General features: G+C 40.0%; 2 protein-coding genes across 3 annotated transcripts; one reads left to right on the forward strand and one right to left on the reverse strand.

Annotated features, from left to right (window-relative positions):
* The first annotated feature begins 683 nt into the window (after nucleotides 1–683).
* Nucleotides 684–6,671, forward strand: LOC149616074 (uncharacterized). 2 transcript variants are annotated; one of them, XM_089856079.1, is made up of 9 exons: nucleotides 684–1,421; nucleotides 1,490–2,621; nucleotides 2,714–3,864; nucleotides 3,928–4,069; nucleotides 4,128–4,443; nucleotides 4,499–5,226; nucleotides 5,281–5,793; nucleotides 5,853–6,134; nucleotides 6,192–6,671. In XM_089856079.1, the coding sequence occupies exons 2-9, from the start codon at nucleotides 2,312–2,314 to the stop codon at nucleotides 6,653–6,655; spliced, it is 3,906 nt and encodes a 1,301-aa protein (XP_089712205.1). In that variant the 5' UTR covers nucleotides 684–1,421; nucleotides 1,490–2,311; the 3' UTR covers nucleotides 6,656–6,671. The 2 variants fall into 2 exon arrangements, with proteins under 2 accessions (XP_089712205.1, XP_089712204.1); XM_089856078.1 differs by having other exon boundaries at nucleotides 684–2,621.
* A 563-nt stretch (nucleotides 6,672–7,234) lies between these two features.
* Nucleotides 7,235–8,572, reverse strand: LOC149616075 (uncharacterized protein F54H12.2-like). The gene has a single exon (XM_089856146.1). It carries the CDS (start codon nucleotides 8,570–8,572, stop codon nucleotides 7,235–7,237), a length of 1,338 nt encoding a protein of 445 aa, XP_089712272.1.
* Nucleotides 8,573–19,304: the final 10,732 nt, after the last annotated feature.

Here is a 19,304-nt window from a genome sequence, read left to right on the forward strand (position 1 = left end):
CTTTTTCCAAATATAACAGGAAAAAATTACTAAATAAATGATCTCTCACTACAAAATATTTAGCATTTAATTAGTCTAAAAAACGACACTAATGCACAATCCGCCATTGATTTAGTGGCGTCTGCTAAACCGACACTCCCTTACTCTTACCTCTCTCAGACAGTGAGAATTCTACCAATCCCGCGTTTTAGAGTATAAGAGTACAATTTATACTCGTTTAAAAACCATTTATAGGAATAAAAATTTAATACGCTAATAATTTTAATTAAAAGCTATAGCCTTATTTTCAATACGACTTCGTAGTACATGTACATTTTGTTCATTTAACACATCAATTGAAGTAAGTTTTAATGACATCTTGGAACTTAAAATTATTTCCCTACCTTTGACACTTGATAATCAGTTGATTGAACTTTTTGAATATCGTTGCTATTTGTTTCATGTCTTTGCGATCGCCTAGAAGAATACAAGCAAATCTTTATCGACTAATAATAAATGATACACCTTGAAATTTATGAGAAATACTCATAAAAACCGGAAGTTATTAGGACTTTCAATATGAAACCTAAACGGAAGGTTACTTTTAAAACTTACGGACAGAAGTTCATCACTGGTTACTGAGAGCTGGTCCTGATGTGAAGAAGGTGAAAGTAGGGTTCATAAGAGTCTCCCAGCCCAAGCACTGTGGAAGGCAGGGGTGGTGCAAGTGGTGGGTGGTGCAGAGTGGTGCAGAGTGGTGCGGGTGGTGCGGGTGGTGCGAGGGGGGAGCAGATGGCGCCAGTGACGCTGGAACTTTCGAGAAGTTTAATTTTATCGCAAATACTAAGATAAGATAAGGGATAAGAAAAATAAAAAATTGGAATTCAGATCAGTTCAATTCTAGTGTAGTTTAAAAATGAATTTCTTAATGCTGATAAGATAACGGGGATATCTCGGAGAAAAATAAATCAATACAGTAGTGGTATGTTATATACCATAAAATTCAATATAGACAAAGGTTGATAACACTCTATTTGAAATGAAACGCGTTCGCTTCTCAGGGTGCATAGTGCATATAATACCATATGAAGATAAGGTCAATTATAATGCAAGAAATAAACGACTCTTCAATATGTTAATTAGATTAAAATTCGAGCCATTAATTTCCCCCGTATTAATAAAATGGCGAATGAATGAGGGAAATCCCAATGTGTGAAACCTATTGTGGGGGGGGTAATACCCCGGAAAGAGTGCCACGGGAAAATATTCTCAAACCCAGTTGCAACATGTGGCGCCCCAGAAAACCCATTACTCACCCCCAAGTTAAAGCTACAATGACGTAGAATTGAATGGCCGTATAAATAGTCAGACCAGGCAAAGTAGAAAATCATTCCAACCTCAAGTTCGTAGAAAGGACGAAGAAGGAGACCAACAAGTACCATGTAAGTACTTAACAACACAATTACATTTCATCACCCCGGAATAGTAATAACCCATATGCTCATCCTAGGTTTAAAAACTCAATCGTCGTTGACTTTGAATTCTTGGAAGGTCGATCAACGGTGGGTGGACGAGAGAAAATTGTAAAGGAAGCGGCTGCAACAACGGTCGAACTAACGCCGAGGGTAGCATCATGGTCCTTTGAACCACCATACTCGGATCAGGAACTCTCGCAGGAGGCCAAACAACAAAACCGATGGATTTGCCACAATTTACACGGTCTCCCCTGGAATCACGGAGTTACGTCATATAACAAACTGGAGGCATGTTTATCTCAAGCTGTCCAAGGATACGAAAGGGTGTTTTGTAAAGGCGAAGAAAAGTGTTTTTTTCTCTTAAATATAATTCACCGAGACGTTATTGACTTAAATGGTGTGGGGTGTCCCAAAGCATCCGATATCGACGAGCATGGACCCATGATCACTTGTTTGGTGGGTCATAAGACAATTTTTAAAAATGGGAAATATGTATGTGCCCTATCTAAATGTATACTTTATTCTGAATGGTTGTATAAACACCAAGATGATGTATATTCACAAATAGATTGAAAATAAATAAAAATTCACTTATTGTTGTTTGAAATAAAAATAATTCTAAGATTTGATATAATATTAGTTTTTTGATTAGACACATTCGGGGTTGAAGCGTTCACATGCTAAGTTTAAAAAGTCACGTGGGGTTTGACGTGTAGTGGGAAATACAATCTACGCGCGGAGCTGGTGGGAAAATACCACAAACTCGGCGCCAAGTCAACGAAACCCGGGGAAATCATACAAAGATAAGCCAACTAGAATAAAACGGGGTTACACGAGTGAATAGATCACTCTTCAAGATGTTCCCCTGCGAGAAATGTACAGCTACCTTCAGCTGCAAACGGAGCCTAGACCGACACACTCGTAGTAAACACGGTAATGTGAAATTTAATTGTAACTTCTGCGGTAAAGTATTTACGCGTCGCGATGCGCTGACTCGACACCAACGGCGTTTTAACCACGATGAGCCCGGGGTAAACTTAAACCCCCCGCGGGAAGCGTCACCACAACCCGGACCGTCGCACCGTATTACCCCGCCAAATTCTCCCGTAAAGAGGGCCGCTTCACCCACGTTGGTGGGAATACCGAAAAAGCGTCGATTGGAAAATGGTAAGTTTATATTTAATTTAGATGAAAAATACGACTTGATTCGGAAACCCTACCCTCTTCAGTTGAAAAACTTACATTAAATGTATGTTTAGATCCGGATAACCTACTCTCTCAAGATGACGAAGGACTTAACACCTTTATGGAGAAATGGGAGGATGAACAAAAGGATGAACTCTCGTCTCAAGATGACGCGGGAATAAATGAATTCATGGACAATTGGGAGGTTCAACAAAACGCGGTTAACCCACCTGAACCAGAAATCGAGGAAATTAACGCGCTCGAGGACGCGATTTTTTCAGCTCGACTTACCGCGCCGGAAGGGGTTACAGATCCCGTATTGTTCTTAAATGAACATCGTGATAAACTGGAAACGTACCTCAGAAACAAACTCTCGGAAAAAAGAGGAATAAAATGGTACATGGTGGTGCGTGCGCGATACACGCGGGAACTCGGGAATACGGGTACAGACGTCGAAACTAGTCCATACTTCCGCGGGTTCACACACGCAACGCTAACACCGGAAGTTATTCCCCGACAGCAAGACTTAAGTCGGGAGAAAATAGCTGAAAGTATGAACAATTTCGAATCGATGGGGAGTGGCTGGGTTTTGGACCGTATTCTATACGTCCAAATCAACATCATCCAATATCTACCCCTTGTTGGTGGAACCTATTTTCAATTACCACCCGTAATTGAAAATAAAAAAGCGACAGTGAACGTTAACCCGGAGGACCCACTCGACAACAAGTGTTTCTTGTGGTCAATTTTGGCAAAAATACACCCGGCGATGAATACACCTAGTCGAATCACTCATTATAGACCATATGAGGACGAACTGAACGTGTCCGGCATTACATTCCCCTTCGAGTTGGACTCATATAAACTTAAGACCTTCGAGGAAAAGAATAACCTCTCCATCAATATTTTCGCGTATGAAAAGGGGTATTTCCCACGTTACGTGAGTGAGAAAAAAGTCCCCGAAGCGCGACAAATTGATTTGCTATTGGTTTCAAATGGTGAATCAAAACATTATGTATTGATCCGACACCTTAGTCGCCTTCTAAGCGACTTCACGAAACACAAAGGAACAGTCTATTATTGTCGGTATTGCTTGAAGAGAAGCAACACGGAAGAAGTACACAATAACCATGTGCGAGAGTGTAATGTGCACGATCCACAACGCGTTATCATGCCTCACGATAAACCAGTTTTAAAATTCGAAAACTTTGGATGGAATCAAATGGTAATATACGAGAAACGTTTTATTTTAACGTGGGATATATCATAATATTTTTTACATAAACAGGTTCCATATATCATCGTTGCTGATTTCGAATCTCTTCTACCAAAAGTCTCAACGTGTCTGCCGGACTCGACACTGTCGTCAACTACGACATTAGCGCTACACGTAGCGTGTGGGTTTTCATACGCTATTGTTGGTCCAACTGGTGAGTTCAAAACCGTGAATCACGTGTCCTATTATCTAACATATTTGATTATTCGCAGGAAATCTCGTCAAGCATGAGACGTACAGAGGGGGAGATGGAGCTTTGAAATTTCTGAAAATGCTTTTGGGTGAAGCCGACGATATCGCCGAAATGTTGAAGGAAAATATTCCCATGCAACTTTCTGCGGATGAAGAAATCGCATTCCATACTTCAACGCACTGTTACGTTTGCGAAGAACCATTCGTTGGAAAGATGGTCAAAACACGTGACCACGACCACTACACCGGAGTGTATAGGGGGTGCGCATGTCAGAGTTGTAATCTGAAGTTAAAAGCGCCTAAATTCATCCCAGTCGTGATGCATAACTTGAGCAGGTAATTAACCGTAATCTATAATTATAACTGAATGCTAATTACATAACGCCAACAGATACGACGCCCACCTTATCATGCAGCAAATCGCCCTGATAAGAAACAAGAAGATTGACTGTATCGCGTCCAACAGTGAAACGTACATTTCATTCACACTAGGGAATTTACGTTTTGTGGATAGTATTCGGTTCTTACCGGCGTCACTCGAGACACTTGTTTCGAATGTGTCGAAAGGCGGACCGGCGAAATTCCCATTGTTGAACTCTGTATTCAACCCAGACGAGGTCAAGTTACTTCTTAGGAAGGGTGTTTACCCGTACACCTACATGGATTCGGAGAAGCGCTTTGACGAGAGGCAACTACCACCAATTGAGTGCTTCCATAACGACCTCACTGACGAACCCTTGGCCCAGGAAGATTACGCCCACGCTCAAAACGTGTGGCAATCTTTTAACATACAAAATCTGGGAGGGTATCACGATCTGTACGTGTTGTCCGACACACTCCTTCTAGCCGATGTGTTCCACAATTTCCGCAAAATGTGTATGACATCCTATCGACTCGATCCGGCCCATGCTTATACCCTACCAGGTTTTGCATGGAGCGCCGCCCTGTGTAAAACGAAGGTACGCTTAGACCTTCTTTTGGATGAGGATATGCACCTATTCATCGAAAAGGGGATTAGGGGAGGTGTCTCGATGATAAGTCATCGGTTTGCAGCAGCTAACAACAAATATCTAGAATCACATGACGAATCGAAGCCTAGTAGTTACATCTGCTACCTTGGTAAGAAATTTTAGATTAAAATCAGTGAAACAAACTAATAACTAGCATTCATAGATTGTAACAACTTGTACGGTACTGTCATGTGCGACGCCCTACCGGTGAAGAACTTCCGATGGATTGAACCAACTCCGGACTCTGAAACCGAAATTCTACGTTGTTCAGACATCTCACCAGAAGGTTTCATAGTTGAGGCGGACCTCGAATACCCGGAGGACTTGCACGACGATCATAACTCTTACCCATTGGCACCAGAATCAATGACAATCAAACCCGAGATGCTCTCCGAATATTCAAAGGACCAGATGACCTCGCTCAACATAAAAATCAAGGAATCGCTACCGAAATTAGTCCCCAACCTTTTCAATAAGGAACGATACGTAGTTCACTACCGTAACTTGAAGTATTACGTATCAAAGGGGTTAAAGATCACCAAGATTCATCGGATTTTGAAGTTCGAACAGGGTGCCTGGTTGAAGGAATATATTAACTTCAATACGGAGAAAAGAAAACTAGCAACAGACGATTTCGAAAAAGATCTATATAAATTAATGAACAATGCCGTCTTTGGTACGTAATTAACTTAATTTACAAAATTAAAAAAAATAAAAATGAAAATAATTTTTCAGGTAAAACTATGGAAAACTTGAGAAATCGTCAGGATTTCAAACTAGTTACAACACCAGAGAAGGCGGTTAAAAAGGCCTCATCTCCCGCCTTTGAGAAGTTTACCATCTTTCACAATCAATTGGTCGGTATTCACATGACGAAAAAGAAGTTGATCCTAAACCGCCCCATCTACACGGGGTTCGTTATTCTGGACTTATCAAAACTTCTGATGTACCAATTTCATTACGATGTAATCCAGAGACGATATGGGGAGAGCGCGAAATTACTTTTCACAGATACTGGTAAGTGGTTTTTAAGGTGTTTACTCGATTTTAAACTAATCCATCTTATAATTACAGACAGCCTCACGTACTGCATCGAAACCCCCGACCTATACGCCGATTTCGCCGCCCAAGCGGACATGTACGATTTTTCTGGTTACCCTCGCGATCACCCGCTTTTTAGTGAAGCGAACAAGAAAAAACTCGGAAAATTCAAAGACGAGCTAGATGGTACACCGATCGAACAGTTTTGTGGTCTAAGACCCAAAATGTATAGTATATTATCTGCAAAGGGCGAGAAGAAGACTTGTAAAGGTGTATGCAAGCGTGTGGTCAAGAAGAATGTTCGACACGAGCAGTACCGCGACTGCTTGTTTAATCGCGAGTTGACTGTAGCTGAAATGACTCGAATCGTGAGCAAAAAACATGTTTTAACAACGGTGAGACAGAATAAACTATGTCTTAACCCTTGCGACGACAAGAGGTTCATTTTAGATGACGGTGTTTCTACACTCGCCCATGGTCATAAAGATACAAAATAAAAAATTTTAAGACAAATTTATTGAGTAATTCTTATACATATATTCCACAATCATACGATCGTTTACATTTTTGTTTGTAGAGAATCTCTCTATTATTTTATACATTTTAATTCCTCGACATCGATAGAGGGAAAAATAGACGCAATATCCACCGCATGTTATACTAGATTCTCCTTGTAATTGACGCGAATTGTACGTCACAGTTAGGCTGTTTCGTTCCACGAAATCGTTAAATTTAAACACATCAGGTGGGTTGCCGTAACTTTCAAAAAATTCAGTGTTCTTTTTCCTCGAAATGTAGATCGTTGTCCAATGTTCTCCGCGACCTCTCGACGTATCGGTATTCACGATGAATAATGAGGGAAACGTTGTAACGGTCTTTGGGAGTTTATCCGCTGGGAATATCCCTCTAAACAGATTCTTGGTGTAGCGATCACGTCTTAATATTCGTTCAAGTTGTTGAGTGTCCATTTTGAACGCGTTTCCGGACGCGCGCGTATTCAAATGTACGTGACTCGCGCGCGCGATTTCAAATATGTACTCGACTCGCGAGCGCGGGCTGGCCCCCTGGCGCGGTTCTTACGAACTTTGGTCGAATAAAACGGCTCTGTTTTTATCAATTTCAATCAGGGATTGAAACTCTGAATAGTAAATCACGCTAACCGTAGACGGCAGTGATTCCCCGAAAATTAATTCCAATCGCACACTCCCATTCTTTATAAGGTTGAAACTTTCACCGGAACTACCGTTGAGATCGGGAGTTAGGTCGAAGACGAATAGAGCGTTTCCATTGGCGAATTCATCTCGCCCGATAAAGTTTCCCTCGTCGATATTCCATTGTCCAGTTTGGAGGAATAGATTAGTATACGATCGCATGTATAGGTTATCCTTGAAGTTTGGGTTCAGCGGTTTATGCGGTACGCTAACCCCGTCAACGTACAAAGCGATTTGAGATACCGCATAGTTTTTAAAATTGAAAGGCGACATTTTGTAATCACCCAAAAACGCGTTTTGATCGACAAAGCCAATCACTACTTTATTCGGTAATTGTCCGCTAAATAAATTGTCTTTCACGGCTATTTTATTTCCTTGAGATATTGAAAATGAATTACACTCGGTACGAGTAATTGGGTATTTCATCGTGGCCATTTCCAGGGTTTTGGCGTGGGATATCATAATCTCGGGTGTTAATCTGACTCTTCTGACGAACATTGACGCGTGCGAGAATACAACCTTACACTTTGTTCCATCCGTGTGTAAACAGAATTCGTTGGGACTTTTGATAAACTTGAAATTAAGGTCGATCAAGTTTGGTATAAAGCGGTTTTGTTGACAAATATCCACGTGTACTATGCCGATTAAATCGATAACACCTTCTTGGGCGAATTTTGCACGCTTCTCGAACCCTTCATTTTCAAAATAATCGTCGAATTTTCCCGATGAATCCTTGTAGAAGAGCGCCCCCGTCAAAAAACTCTCTTTGGCGGGTCCTCCGAAAGTCAACTGCGTTTGAATCATACTCTTGAATGGGTATTGTTGAGGGCACGATGTAACCGATCTATCACCCAACGACGCGTGGACTTCGCTAAAAAGGCTACTTAGAAATAGATTTTCCGGTCCAATTTTATCAGCGGTCGTTACTACGGTATTTGACGCATCGCGAACTTCGGCCTTGGGTAGCGTTCCGTCGGGTTTTACCACTTTGACTTGTACTTGAATGAGAGTGTTCTTCAAATCGATGTATGTTTCCGAGTTTCCAGTAATGGAGAATATGATTGCCTGATTTTCATTAACGTTGGACGTTGGGTTATACTCTACCCACTGACTCCCTAATATTCCGGTTTGGGTGTACGGTACGTGGAATAAATCCAATTCCGAGCTGATGCTGCTTTGAGAGCTTGGATGCGCCAGAGACATTATGAAAATATATCGGGCTGCAACGGGTACGACCTTCTCTTCTTCCTGGTTCGAACTGAACTGACGATACGCGAAGTCGTACTCTTCCTTTTACGACCGTTTCCGGTTAATCCCGTTACTGTTTCGGCCGCCTTTCTCAACGTTTCCTTGCCCGCTTCGCTTCCTCTTGTTTTTAACGCCTCTTTAAACGATACACCCTCCGTGAGGTCTGTCGCAATTTTTGCACCCGTATTTAAAGCTTTTCGTCCGAGAAATTTCGCACCCCTTTTTAGAATGGGCATGGCGGATCGAAATGCCGAGGCCAATATATTTCCGAGACCGTAACCTCTTTGAACGGCCACACCGCGGTATACGGGAAGTGACCCATGTCCAATTTGATTCAGATAATAGTTTTGATAATCTCCCACGGAGAGGTGTCCCGAGTTATACGGCGACATGTTGCAACCCCGACAAACGTGTGGAAAGTGAGGGGTTTAATAATGTTCATGACGCTTTTATAACAGAGTCCAGGGTCTCCTAGGTCTAAAGTGAAGAGTGACGTGAACTTTCCCTCGTTCGAAATGTACCGGTACGCCCATCTCGCTCATAATATTTATTTCGATGGTTTGAAATTGGTTGTTCGCTATAGGCATATAATGCGGTCTGGAAAACTCCTTCTCGACCGTGTCTCCATCCTTTCCATTTATACTTATAATTCGTAAAAGAGGAACATCAGAGTCTCCGACCGATCGACATTGAATTATATCGGAGTATACGAATATAGAGTGTAACCCAGCATCCATGTCGCAGCTGAATGGCGCGGTCATAGACTTATCCACGGTGACGTCTTCGCCGGGGTTTCTAGTGAAACCTAATATAATGGCGACTTCGTGGGGGATACGAACTCGGTTTGCTCCCTTTAATTCGACTACAACTCGTCGGTTTGGTTTGTTGTAATGAAACTCAACCCTAGAGTTTATTTTTTGACCATCATCGTCGGTTGACATTATTTCCAATAATTCTTCCGCCGAACCGTAATACCCAGGAGGGATAAATATGGTTATGTCACGCGTCTCTCGATAAGCGTCTACTGCGACACTCTTATACTCCCCTTCTTGGTTCCTGAGGTTTGTTCCGACATCGCCATCGTAAGTTGTATCCTGAATTATGAACGCGCATTCTTGTTTCACGTTATTCCAAGTTCTCGGGTAGCTGATTTCGGCCAGTCCAACTTCGTACAAGGATCCGTCGAGTTTAATGGGTTCCGGTAGATATGTCCGGAACCTACTTATGGTGTTGTTCTTGAAATATTGCGTCGATGAGTCGGAAGGTAGTGTGATGTAGAAACTCATCTTGTTTCGATTTCCTGCACCCAAGAATCAAATTCTGAACTGTATCCACGCCAACGAACTAGCAGTTCTTTGGTACCGTCGGGTTTAGTTCTTTTTCGTAAAACCCTTTCGATTTTAAATTTACAGTTTTCGAGATCCTTGCCAATTTTCTGTATTTCCTCTTTGTAGAAAACACCGGAAATGAGTTCGGAGTTTAGATCCGCGAGCTTATATACTGGAGGATCCCTCGCTATTAGTTCCGTTACTTTGAACAATTCCTCCGTGTAATTGGCTAAATACCCCTTTTCAAATGTCCTTTTATTTTTGCTTATTCTAACTAGGTCGCCCACCTCAAAGGGGTAGGAAGCTGGGGGAGAAAAATCAACACGCCCGTATAGGTTATCCCAAACCTTTTTGGAATTTTCACTCGTGACTTCAACCGGTTTGCATTTAACAGATCTATGATAGTTGTTGTTATAAGATTCCAATAAATCCGGTAATACGTCGATGTATCTATACGTATCGTTTTGCGTGAAATATCGGTACATGCGCGCTTTCAAAGTTCGATTAAATCGTTCGACGACGCTAGATTTAACTTCCGAGTGAGTGGCGAAAAACCTAATGCGCTTACGTTTAAATTCCTCTTGTAGTTCTTTGCAAAGAAATTCCTTGCCGTGGTCGGATTGCACAATCTTGGGTTTTCTGCCCGATTCTAAAATAGATCTAAATGCGGCTACCATCGTAGAACCCTTTTTGTCCTTGGTCGCAACTGCGAACGCGAATTTGCTGAATATATCGATACAGCATAATAAATATCGATAACCGTCGTTGTGACGTTTGATGTTTTGCATGTCTGCCAAGTCAATTTGCCACTGTTCGTCTATTCCATACACTATAGTCTTGTTTCTTTTGAATTTGTATCTCGCCGGATTGTGTAGCGTATACGTATCTTGACGCATTAAAAATTCCCGAACATCGTTCAAGTTGACGTTAATTCCCTTTGAGATAGCGGCGCGATATAGTCCATGCACGCCCCCGTAACTCCCCGGGTCTCTTTCGTTGTAGTAAATCTCTTCAAGTTTATCCATGTCTCGTACTGTTCGTGTTGTTTTGGGCGTACCAATACGCGAAGTCAAATAGTTCAATAATTATAATAATTACTAATATTAACAACGCCGTAATAACTTTGGGTGAATTTAAATATAGGGACGTTAAAACCCCGGTGGGCGCTGAATCATTACACCCTTCCATGATGATGTGTGAATGAATTGTGAAAGAATGTGCACATGGTATATTCGTTTATATCATTCTTTATTACAAAGTAATCCAATTTCCATTACCGAACATAGACTCCGGAGATGGAGGTAAAAAATCAAGTTTATGCACAACACTTGGTGAACTATTTACGCTGTCAATATTCGGTAGACTATCTATGTTATAATGTTGTACATTTTTAATTAAGGTTTTCGGTACACTTTCACTCGAAAGCAGTTCGTAAAAGTGGTCTATTCCGGTGACAGTGTCTTTCGGTTTATTTCTTAAAGCCCTGACGGATTCGTGTAGCATGTCCACGATATTAGATCCGACGATGGGGTGACCTTTGAATATCAGTTCGCCATTAGCGGTCCAGTCAATCTTGGTGTTATTATGAATCCATTTGTATAAAGCGATTGCCTTTTTGAGGTGCGTATCTGGAATAGCGAGAGCTATTTCCGGATACCAGTCCTTCTTTTTCGGTGCCTTAACCGTTTTCTTCCTCCTTCTTTTGTTAACGGCGCTCGATAATAGATGATTATACAAATTTATCTTTTGCGATTTATTTAATTTTCTGTTATTCAAAACGGCATTAGTATCTAGGTGTTCGTCAAGTTCGATTTTGGGTTGCGAATTCAATCGACGATAAACTTCCTCCGGAACTAGAATCATCTTCCTAGCCATTTCTATTAATAGCTCTACTTATGGCAGCACCCGCCGCCGTGCTCGCAAGGGATAAGAGTGGTGCTAACAAAAGTGGGAGAAAACCTCCGTTTTGAGAGAGAATCTTCTTTCGCTTCGCTACTGTTTTCTGTTGAGACAGCTTCCTTAACTTTCGCGTGTATTTCCTCAGTCGCTTCTTCTGAACATCTGATAATTTCACATTCCCGCGTAGGACATTTATACACCCCTCCGCGATGGCTTTGATGGAGTCATTACTGGCGTGTTTGATTGCGTGTTTTCTCTGACTCGGATTGCACGTAGTTAAAAACTTTAAAAAATCTCGGTGCGTGTGTATTCTCTTCATTTTGGTACAAAGACGGCAGCTTCTTCTCCCGGTATAACACCCGTTCGCAGCCGATGTTCATCTGACGTGGTTGGTTTTAAATCAACCCATAAATACCCGTAATCTCTAGATATGGCTTGATGGAATGCGTCGATGACGTATTTACTGTTTGTGGGGCATATCTGTTTCGCCAAATGAAATATAGCCGATTTGTCTCGCGGAGATTTGAATATTATCAGATAGTGGGCGTTTAAATTTAATGTTCTTATTTCCTTCCCGGGATAATATAAGTTTTGCATGAGAATGAAGACCGACGTATTTTTATGATGGGATCCACGTATGAACAAATTCGTTACATCCTTGTTATTTGAAATTTCACAAAGCAAGTCATCGAGAATGACAAAGTTCTTGACATTGGGGTCTAATAGATTTACGTTTAATATACCCTCGTGAAATTCAACTGACGGGGTGTGATCCAATACCGAATTGAAAAGTTTCGGTTGATATTCTGTATAACACCATATTATTCTATCTGGTGGCGGGGTAATACATATATCTCTATGCTTAATGAGATTAGCTACAAAGAATGATTTCCCCGACTGAGTCGCCCCGGCGATAAGACCGTTAAAAGGGTGTTGTAGGCTGAAGTCCATTTTAACGAATGACACACATTTTCATATACCATTAGCTTTTATTAATAAATATTCTCTGCTCTTAAAAATAATTTTTGTTATCACACGTTTACAAAATTCATCTTCCAAAAAGGTTTTGTTTTGAAATACTTTATATATTTCAACGTAATCCAAGTTATCCACCGCGGTCTCATAGTGATTTTCTACTTTGCCTGGTCTGACTATTTATACGGCCATTCAATTCTACGTCATTGTAGCTTTAACTTGGGGGTGAGTAATGGGTTTTCTGGGGCGCCACATGTTGCAACTGGGTTTGAGAATATTTTCCCGTGGCACTCTTTCCGGGGTATTACCCCCCCCACAATAGGTTTCACACATTGGGATTTCCCTCATTCATTCGCCATTTTATTAATACGGGGGAAATTAATGGCTCGAATTTTAATCTAATTAACATATTGAAGAGTCGTTTATTTCTTGCATTATAATTGACCTTATCTTCATATGGTATTATATGCACTATGCACCCTGAGAAGCGAACGCGTTTCATTTCAAATAGAGTGTTATCAACCTTTGTCTATATTGAATTTTATGGTATATAACATACCACTACTGTATTGATTTATTTTTCTCCGAGATATCCCCGTTATCTTATCAGCATTAAGAAATTCATTTTTAAACTACACTAGAATTGAACTGATCTGAATTCCAATTTTTTATTTTTCTTATCCCTTATCTTATCTTAGTATTTGCGATAAAATTAAACTTCTCGAAAGTTCCAGCGTCACTGGCGCCATCTGCTCCCCCCTCGCACCACCCGCACCACCCGCACCACTCTGCACCACTCTGCACCACCCACCACTTGCACCACCCCTGCCTTCCACAGTGCTTGGGCTGGGAGACTCTTATGAACCCTACTGGTGAAACGTCAAAGATTCTTGTAAAGCGACGCCTGGTGAGGCGCTGTCAAAGGTTTAGTACAGACTAAATAGGAAGATGGACTACAAAATCGCGTGTGGTCAATTCCGGTGTCGTTCTCAAACTAGCTCTCAGCATCATTTCGAAGTTTAGGTAGTGTTATACTTATGGAACCGCTTATGATTAAACTAAGCTAAAGCTCACAAAATGAGTCCACATATCAAAATAATAACGAACGAAACATCATCATCATCATCATCATCATCATCATCATCATCATCATCTTCCTCTTCTTCTTCTACACACCAAGTCAAACTATTAGCCCATCGTATATACGATGTGGCTAAAAATTGATATATCGTTGAATTAACAATATTAAATCCAATTTTAGTCGTTACGGTTGAAATTTAGGAGTTTTAGTGTTTGAGAGAACAATCTGTGCTCAGAAAAACTATTTCGAGTCGTCAATATTTATTGTAAGTTACATCCTATTGAAATAAAAATTGAATACACGAATAATTTTAAGTAAAAGCTGTATAGCCTTATTTTCAATACGACATAATTCAATCTATAAATAATACGAATATCGTAGTGTATATTGAAAGTTGGTTTTAATAATAACTCGGGCTATATAAGCTACTAAAATTATATGTCTGCATTTAAAGTTTTATTTTCGGTTGATCTGGTTATTTCTTTCGATAATGAAGATCATTTTGAATTTCGTTGCAATTTGCTCCATCGTTCTTGCGATCTCCGGTAAGTTTAAATGAAATAAAATTATGTATTCAATAATAATAATAATTAAGTGTAACAAGCAGTTTCTTCTAATTGATCTTTTAAACGCAAAGAGTTCTTATTTATATTGTGGTTTTAAATAACGGCAAAAACGGATTTACGTAAGAAGAACCTTGAGCGTAGCAAATTCTCTACCCATCCTCGACTACTTTGTATGTTTTGATGGGAGTAGCTTTTAATTTAAAAACTCGCGCTCGCCATCTATCGGTCTTATTCTCTTATATTTTTTGGGCTTTAAATATAGGTACTGCATATGTAAAGTAAATCATAATAACAACTTATAAATGCACTACAATAATATTTTTTTACCACTGGCGCAATTTCGGAAAACAATATTTAACCAGAGATAAGAATGACATTTTCGACCACTAGAAGTCGCTATATGCTAAATTTGTGGGTGAGTCAAAATATAAGCAGACGAAGTTTCTCAATAAAATATGCGAGGATAGTACCAGAGGCTAAAGCTATGATCCGACGTTCTTAGTACATAAAACCGTTTTTGATATTACTTAATTTTTTTCCATTAACTTATGGATAATCAAATGAAAAACACCGTTATATTTTTCAATTATTTATTTCATGTAGATTTTGCAGCAAGCTACAACGAAATTTGCCCGCCAAAAACTAAGCGTGAATGCACGAAGTTCTACGATCGAGAAACTAAACAATACTTAAACCGTGATAATAATCCAGATTTTTGCCATTGCGCTTGCACTGTTGATACACAGTGTAAAGGTTTCGAATGTCCCCGCTTATTGCCAGAGACCTATTGCTGTATTATCCCTTGCCGCGGTAAAGACGTTGGCCGTTGCAGTTGCAGAAAGAAAGTAAAGGGATGACTGTTATTCTTTTCAAGACTAAGATTATGTATTTTTCGCAATTAAAGAAAAACTGTTTTGAAAATATTAATGTAAACTTTAATATTACCATTGAAGGAAAAGTTCAGGTATTATAACAATATAACTTTAAAAAACGACTTTTTGCTACATATAATAGGAAAAATAATAATAATAAAAATAGATTATCTCTTATTACAAAATAATTAGCAATTAATTCGTCTTAAAAACGAGGCCTACTGCACCGCCACTGTTTAGTGGCGTCTCCTTAACCGAACCTATCTTATCCTTACCTCTCTCAGCCTGTGAGAATTCAACCAATCCCGAATATTTTACGTAGTCGTTGACACGTATGATTTGTTTGCTTCAGCGACCAAAGCGACATCACCGACGTGACAGTAAGATTTCAGTCTGGTCTAAATGTGCCTAATGAGTCTGTATTTCCAGGCAAATCAAAACGTTTTGATTATAAATATGACCATGCACATTAGCATAAGTTTATAATGCCTCTAAGTACACAAATACGGGTTACAACTGGGCATCTTCTGCAGGCTACTGTGACGTCAGAACTCGTATAGCGCTAAGATCCGAAGAGAGAAAATTTTGAAATTTCTGTCGCGGTGCAGCCACCAAGCGGTCGAGACGAAAAAAAAAATCATCCAGTGGAATAAAGGAGAGTTTTACGTTTCGTATAGGCAGGAACTGGGGGGGGGGACTAATTTTACTTAAGCAACCCCAAATCCCTCTCTCTCGTGAGATAGAGGCGGTTTCAGTCCTGAAACATTCTAAAAGGGATAAAAGAAACGCTAGGCTAGGCGGTACAATTTTGTATTGAAGTTGAGGTGATAAATGATACGGAGAGAGTATAGGGTTTCATTAAAAGGAGCCAGACAAACACTATTGCCATAGAAGTGGAAGCGATATGAGTACTTAGAGGCATTATAAACTTATGACATTAGTAATAATAATAAAATACCAAAATTTTAATGGTTTAACATGAAATTTATTTTATTATTTATGAGGATCCAATAACAATTTATTTTAACTGTCAATTGTGATAACGGCGTTTTCATTTTATTACCTTATTTTCCCGACTGTGTCATGAACTTTTTTATTGCAGTTTTTGAATCGATCATTTATATAATATAACAAGTTGGGAAAACCAAAATATTACCTCTCCGAGGAGGACTACTTACAAACTTACTTACCCAGATATGGAAATGTTTCTTTTTTTAAGAACAAATAATGAAGTTAAAATTTATGAAATATTAAAGCAGTATACAAAGCATAGCAAATATACTGTAAATCAGACGACATTTTACATCCAATAAGGATATACTTGTACACATTAAAATCATCCGATGGGGGAAAAACGGGAAATGAAGAGCTAAACCTTTGGAGGGATATTACCTTTACGTTTTTGTAAAGGCCGAATTTTCTACTCCTCAACTGTATACCCTCTATGTTCAAAGCCATATTCACAACAGGGTTGCCATGTAAACACTATCCTCTCGTTTCACCTCAACGATTTTCTTAGTTTGTCAACATGACTGTTAACGTTACATAATACCAAAGCTTATTTCTGGCTACACACACTGGATGTAAATGTGCACCATAAATAGCATGAAAACACGAAGCTATAATCCGATCACGATCAGACCTTTAACTGGTCTGGGCTGCGTCCAGCAGAGCTCCCCAAAATGACAGCGGATTTTGGAAAACGGTTACCGGTGAGATCTGTCGTCATAGCTTTTTTCCGGTCATCGGTGTTTTAAAAATGACGCTAGCGCAATAAAGCGTGCAAGGTACCAAGGCTTAACAAAAATTGTATCATAACATATTTAAAGAGATAGATAACAACGTCTTTTATAATTAAAATTAGAAAGTAACATGTCTCTTAAAATTCTCGCGTCATCAAATGGTTTCACGCCAATTAAATAGCTATAGTCCCATCAGAATCAGCAAGAGCTATTTGTATTAATTCCTCCATGTTTTTTCGCCAAGCTGAGAACTACGCGTTTTACGTCACGTTTTCCCAAAACCCGACTATTTTCTTTGAAGACCGCGCTGGCTCAGCGCTGAGCACCGTGACGTCAAATTCAAAAGCAAAATCCCGTTCTGTACGACACTGCTAACAGCGCTAAGCTCTGCTGAACGCGGCCCAGATATCCACCATGATTATAAAATCTAAGCCTAATTATTTAACAGTGTATTTAACTTTCGGCTCACTCTGAACCGTTAATGTCTCTGCATTACAGAAACGAAAACCAAACCCAAGCGTTAACTTTTGGGTTCACTAGGCCTATTGACAAATAAAAGTACATTTGACCAATATCGTTGCGTTCGTTTTGAAATCACTATAGAAAGGATTATGCTATAAACAGATGTAGTATAGCTTAAGTAATATATAAACATCCATTTCAAATAACAATATTAAAAAACATTCTTGGAATATCAAAATGAAACAGAGCTTTAAAGCTACAAAAGTACTAAATGCATCGTAATTACGAAAAGGATTTCCACATATTCACTTTATATTATGAAAAAGTGAATATTAAGGTTCTGTAGGATTTCTTAACACATCAAAACAAAGCGAACTGCTAACTCGGCGCACTAGTGTGACAACGGACAGACACACACAGACAAAAAAATAGACTGCTTTTTAACTCTTCCCGTTTTCATTTTGAGTTTAGAAACAAGATTATCTTAAATATTAAAATAAATATAATTAATATTAAATATTTTCTTCGTTAGTTGTTCGCCTTATTGAGCGTTACATCGTCTTGATAAAGAACAATTAAACATTCTTGAGAGACTTGACTAATATTGGCGTTTAAAATGAAGCATACGCCGGTTGCTTCACCTTATTCTAATAGGTAGTATATAAGGATTTCGAATCGCAGCTATGGATAAGAACAGCGCAATTGCGTGAACCTTTGGTGGAAGCCCCGCCATTGGGAGGCCGGACGTTTCTCGTAACCCTGGCCGATCGCCGCGTATGTCTTAACCTTAAGGATGATGATGGAGTAGAAGCCAGGTGTGCAGACTGGTGTCCATGTGGGATGGACAAAAACTATGACCAGAAGATGGTGGTGTAGAAGCCAGGTGTACAGACTGGTGTCCGTGTGGGATGGACAAAAACAATGACCAGAAGATGGTGGTGTAGAAGCCAGGTGTACAGACTGGTGTCCATGTGGGATGGACAAAAACAATGACCAGAAGATGGTGGTGTAGAAGCCAGGTGTACAGACTGGTGTCCATGTGGGATGGACAAAAACAAAGACGAGAAGATGGTGGTGTAGAAGCCAGGTGTACAGACTGGTGTCCATGTGGGATGGACAAAAACAAAGACCAGAAGATGGTGGTGTTAGAAGCCAGTAAGTACAGACTGGTGTCTTTGTGGGATGGACAAAAGCAACGCCCAGAAGGTGGTGGTGTTAGAAGCCAGTGAATACAGATTGGTGTTCATGTGGAATGGACAATTGACTAGTCAGATGAAATAGTAGTGGCCAGTTGAATTGTGGATAGCCTCAAGTTTTGAATTTTCCGGGAACTGTGAATGCGGTCCGGAAATGGCGAACACATTTGCTTCGATTCGGAAACTGCGAACGCGGTCCCCTGGGGTGTAAGTCAATAACAACAGCCTGACACACACACACACACACACACACACACACACACACACACACAGACATGCCTGTCGATTTTAGAACCTCTCCGTGACATACGTCACTCGGAGAGGTAAAAAATACAGAATGTTTAGAACAATATCAATTGTATTCAACACAATGGAAAATTTATGGTGTTAAAACCGAAGGCAGATACGTTTAAAAACCACATTTTCGCACACGTATCGCATACGCAAAGTTCTTTTAAAATTTGACCTGAATTCTCAGAAAATTTGTTTTAAGAATACTGTCCCGACGATGAGATATTTCGATAGTATCGTTGCAATTTGCTGCATCGTCTTTGCGATCGCCGGTA

The sequence above is a fragment of the Phalangium opilio genome, unplaced genomic scaffold, assembly GCF_054372755.1.
Source record: "Phalangium opilio isolate 3A_F unplaced genomic scaffold, DU_Popi_V2 ptg000217l_1, whole genome shotgun sequence".
In the NCBI taxonomy this organism is placed as follows: domain Eukaryota; kingdom Metazoa; phylum Arthropoda; class Arachnida; order Opiliones; family Phalangiidae; genus Phalangium; species Phalangium opilio.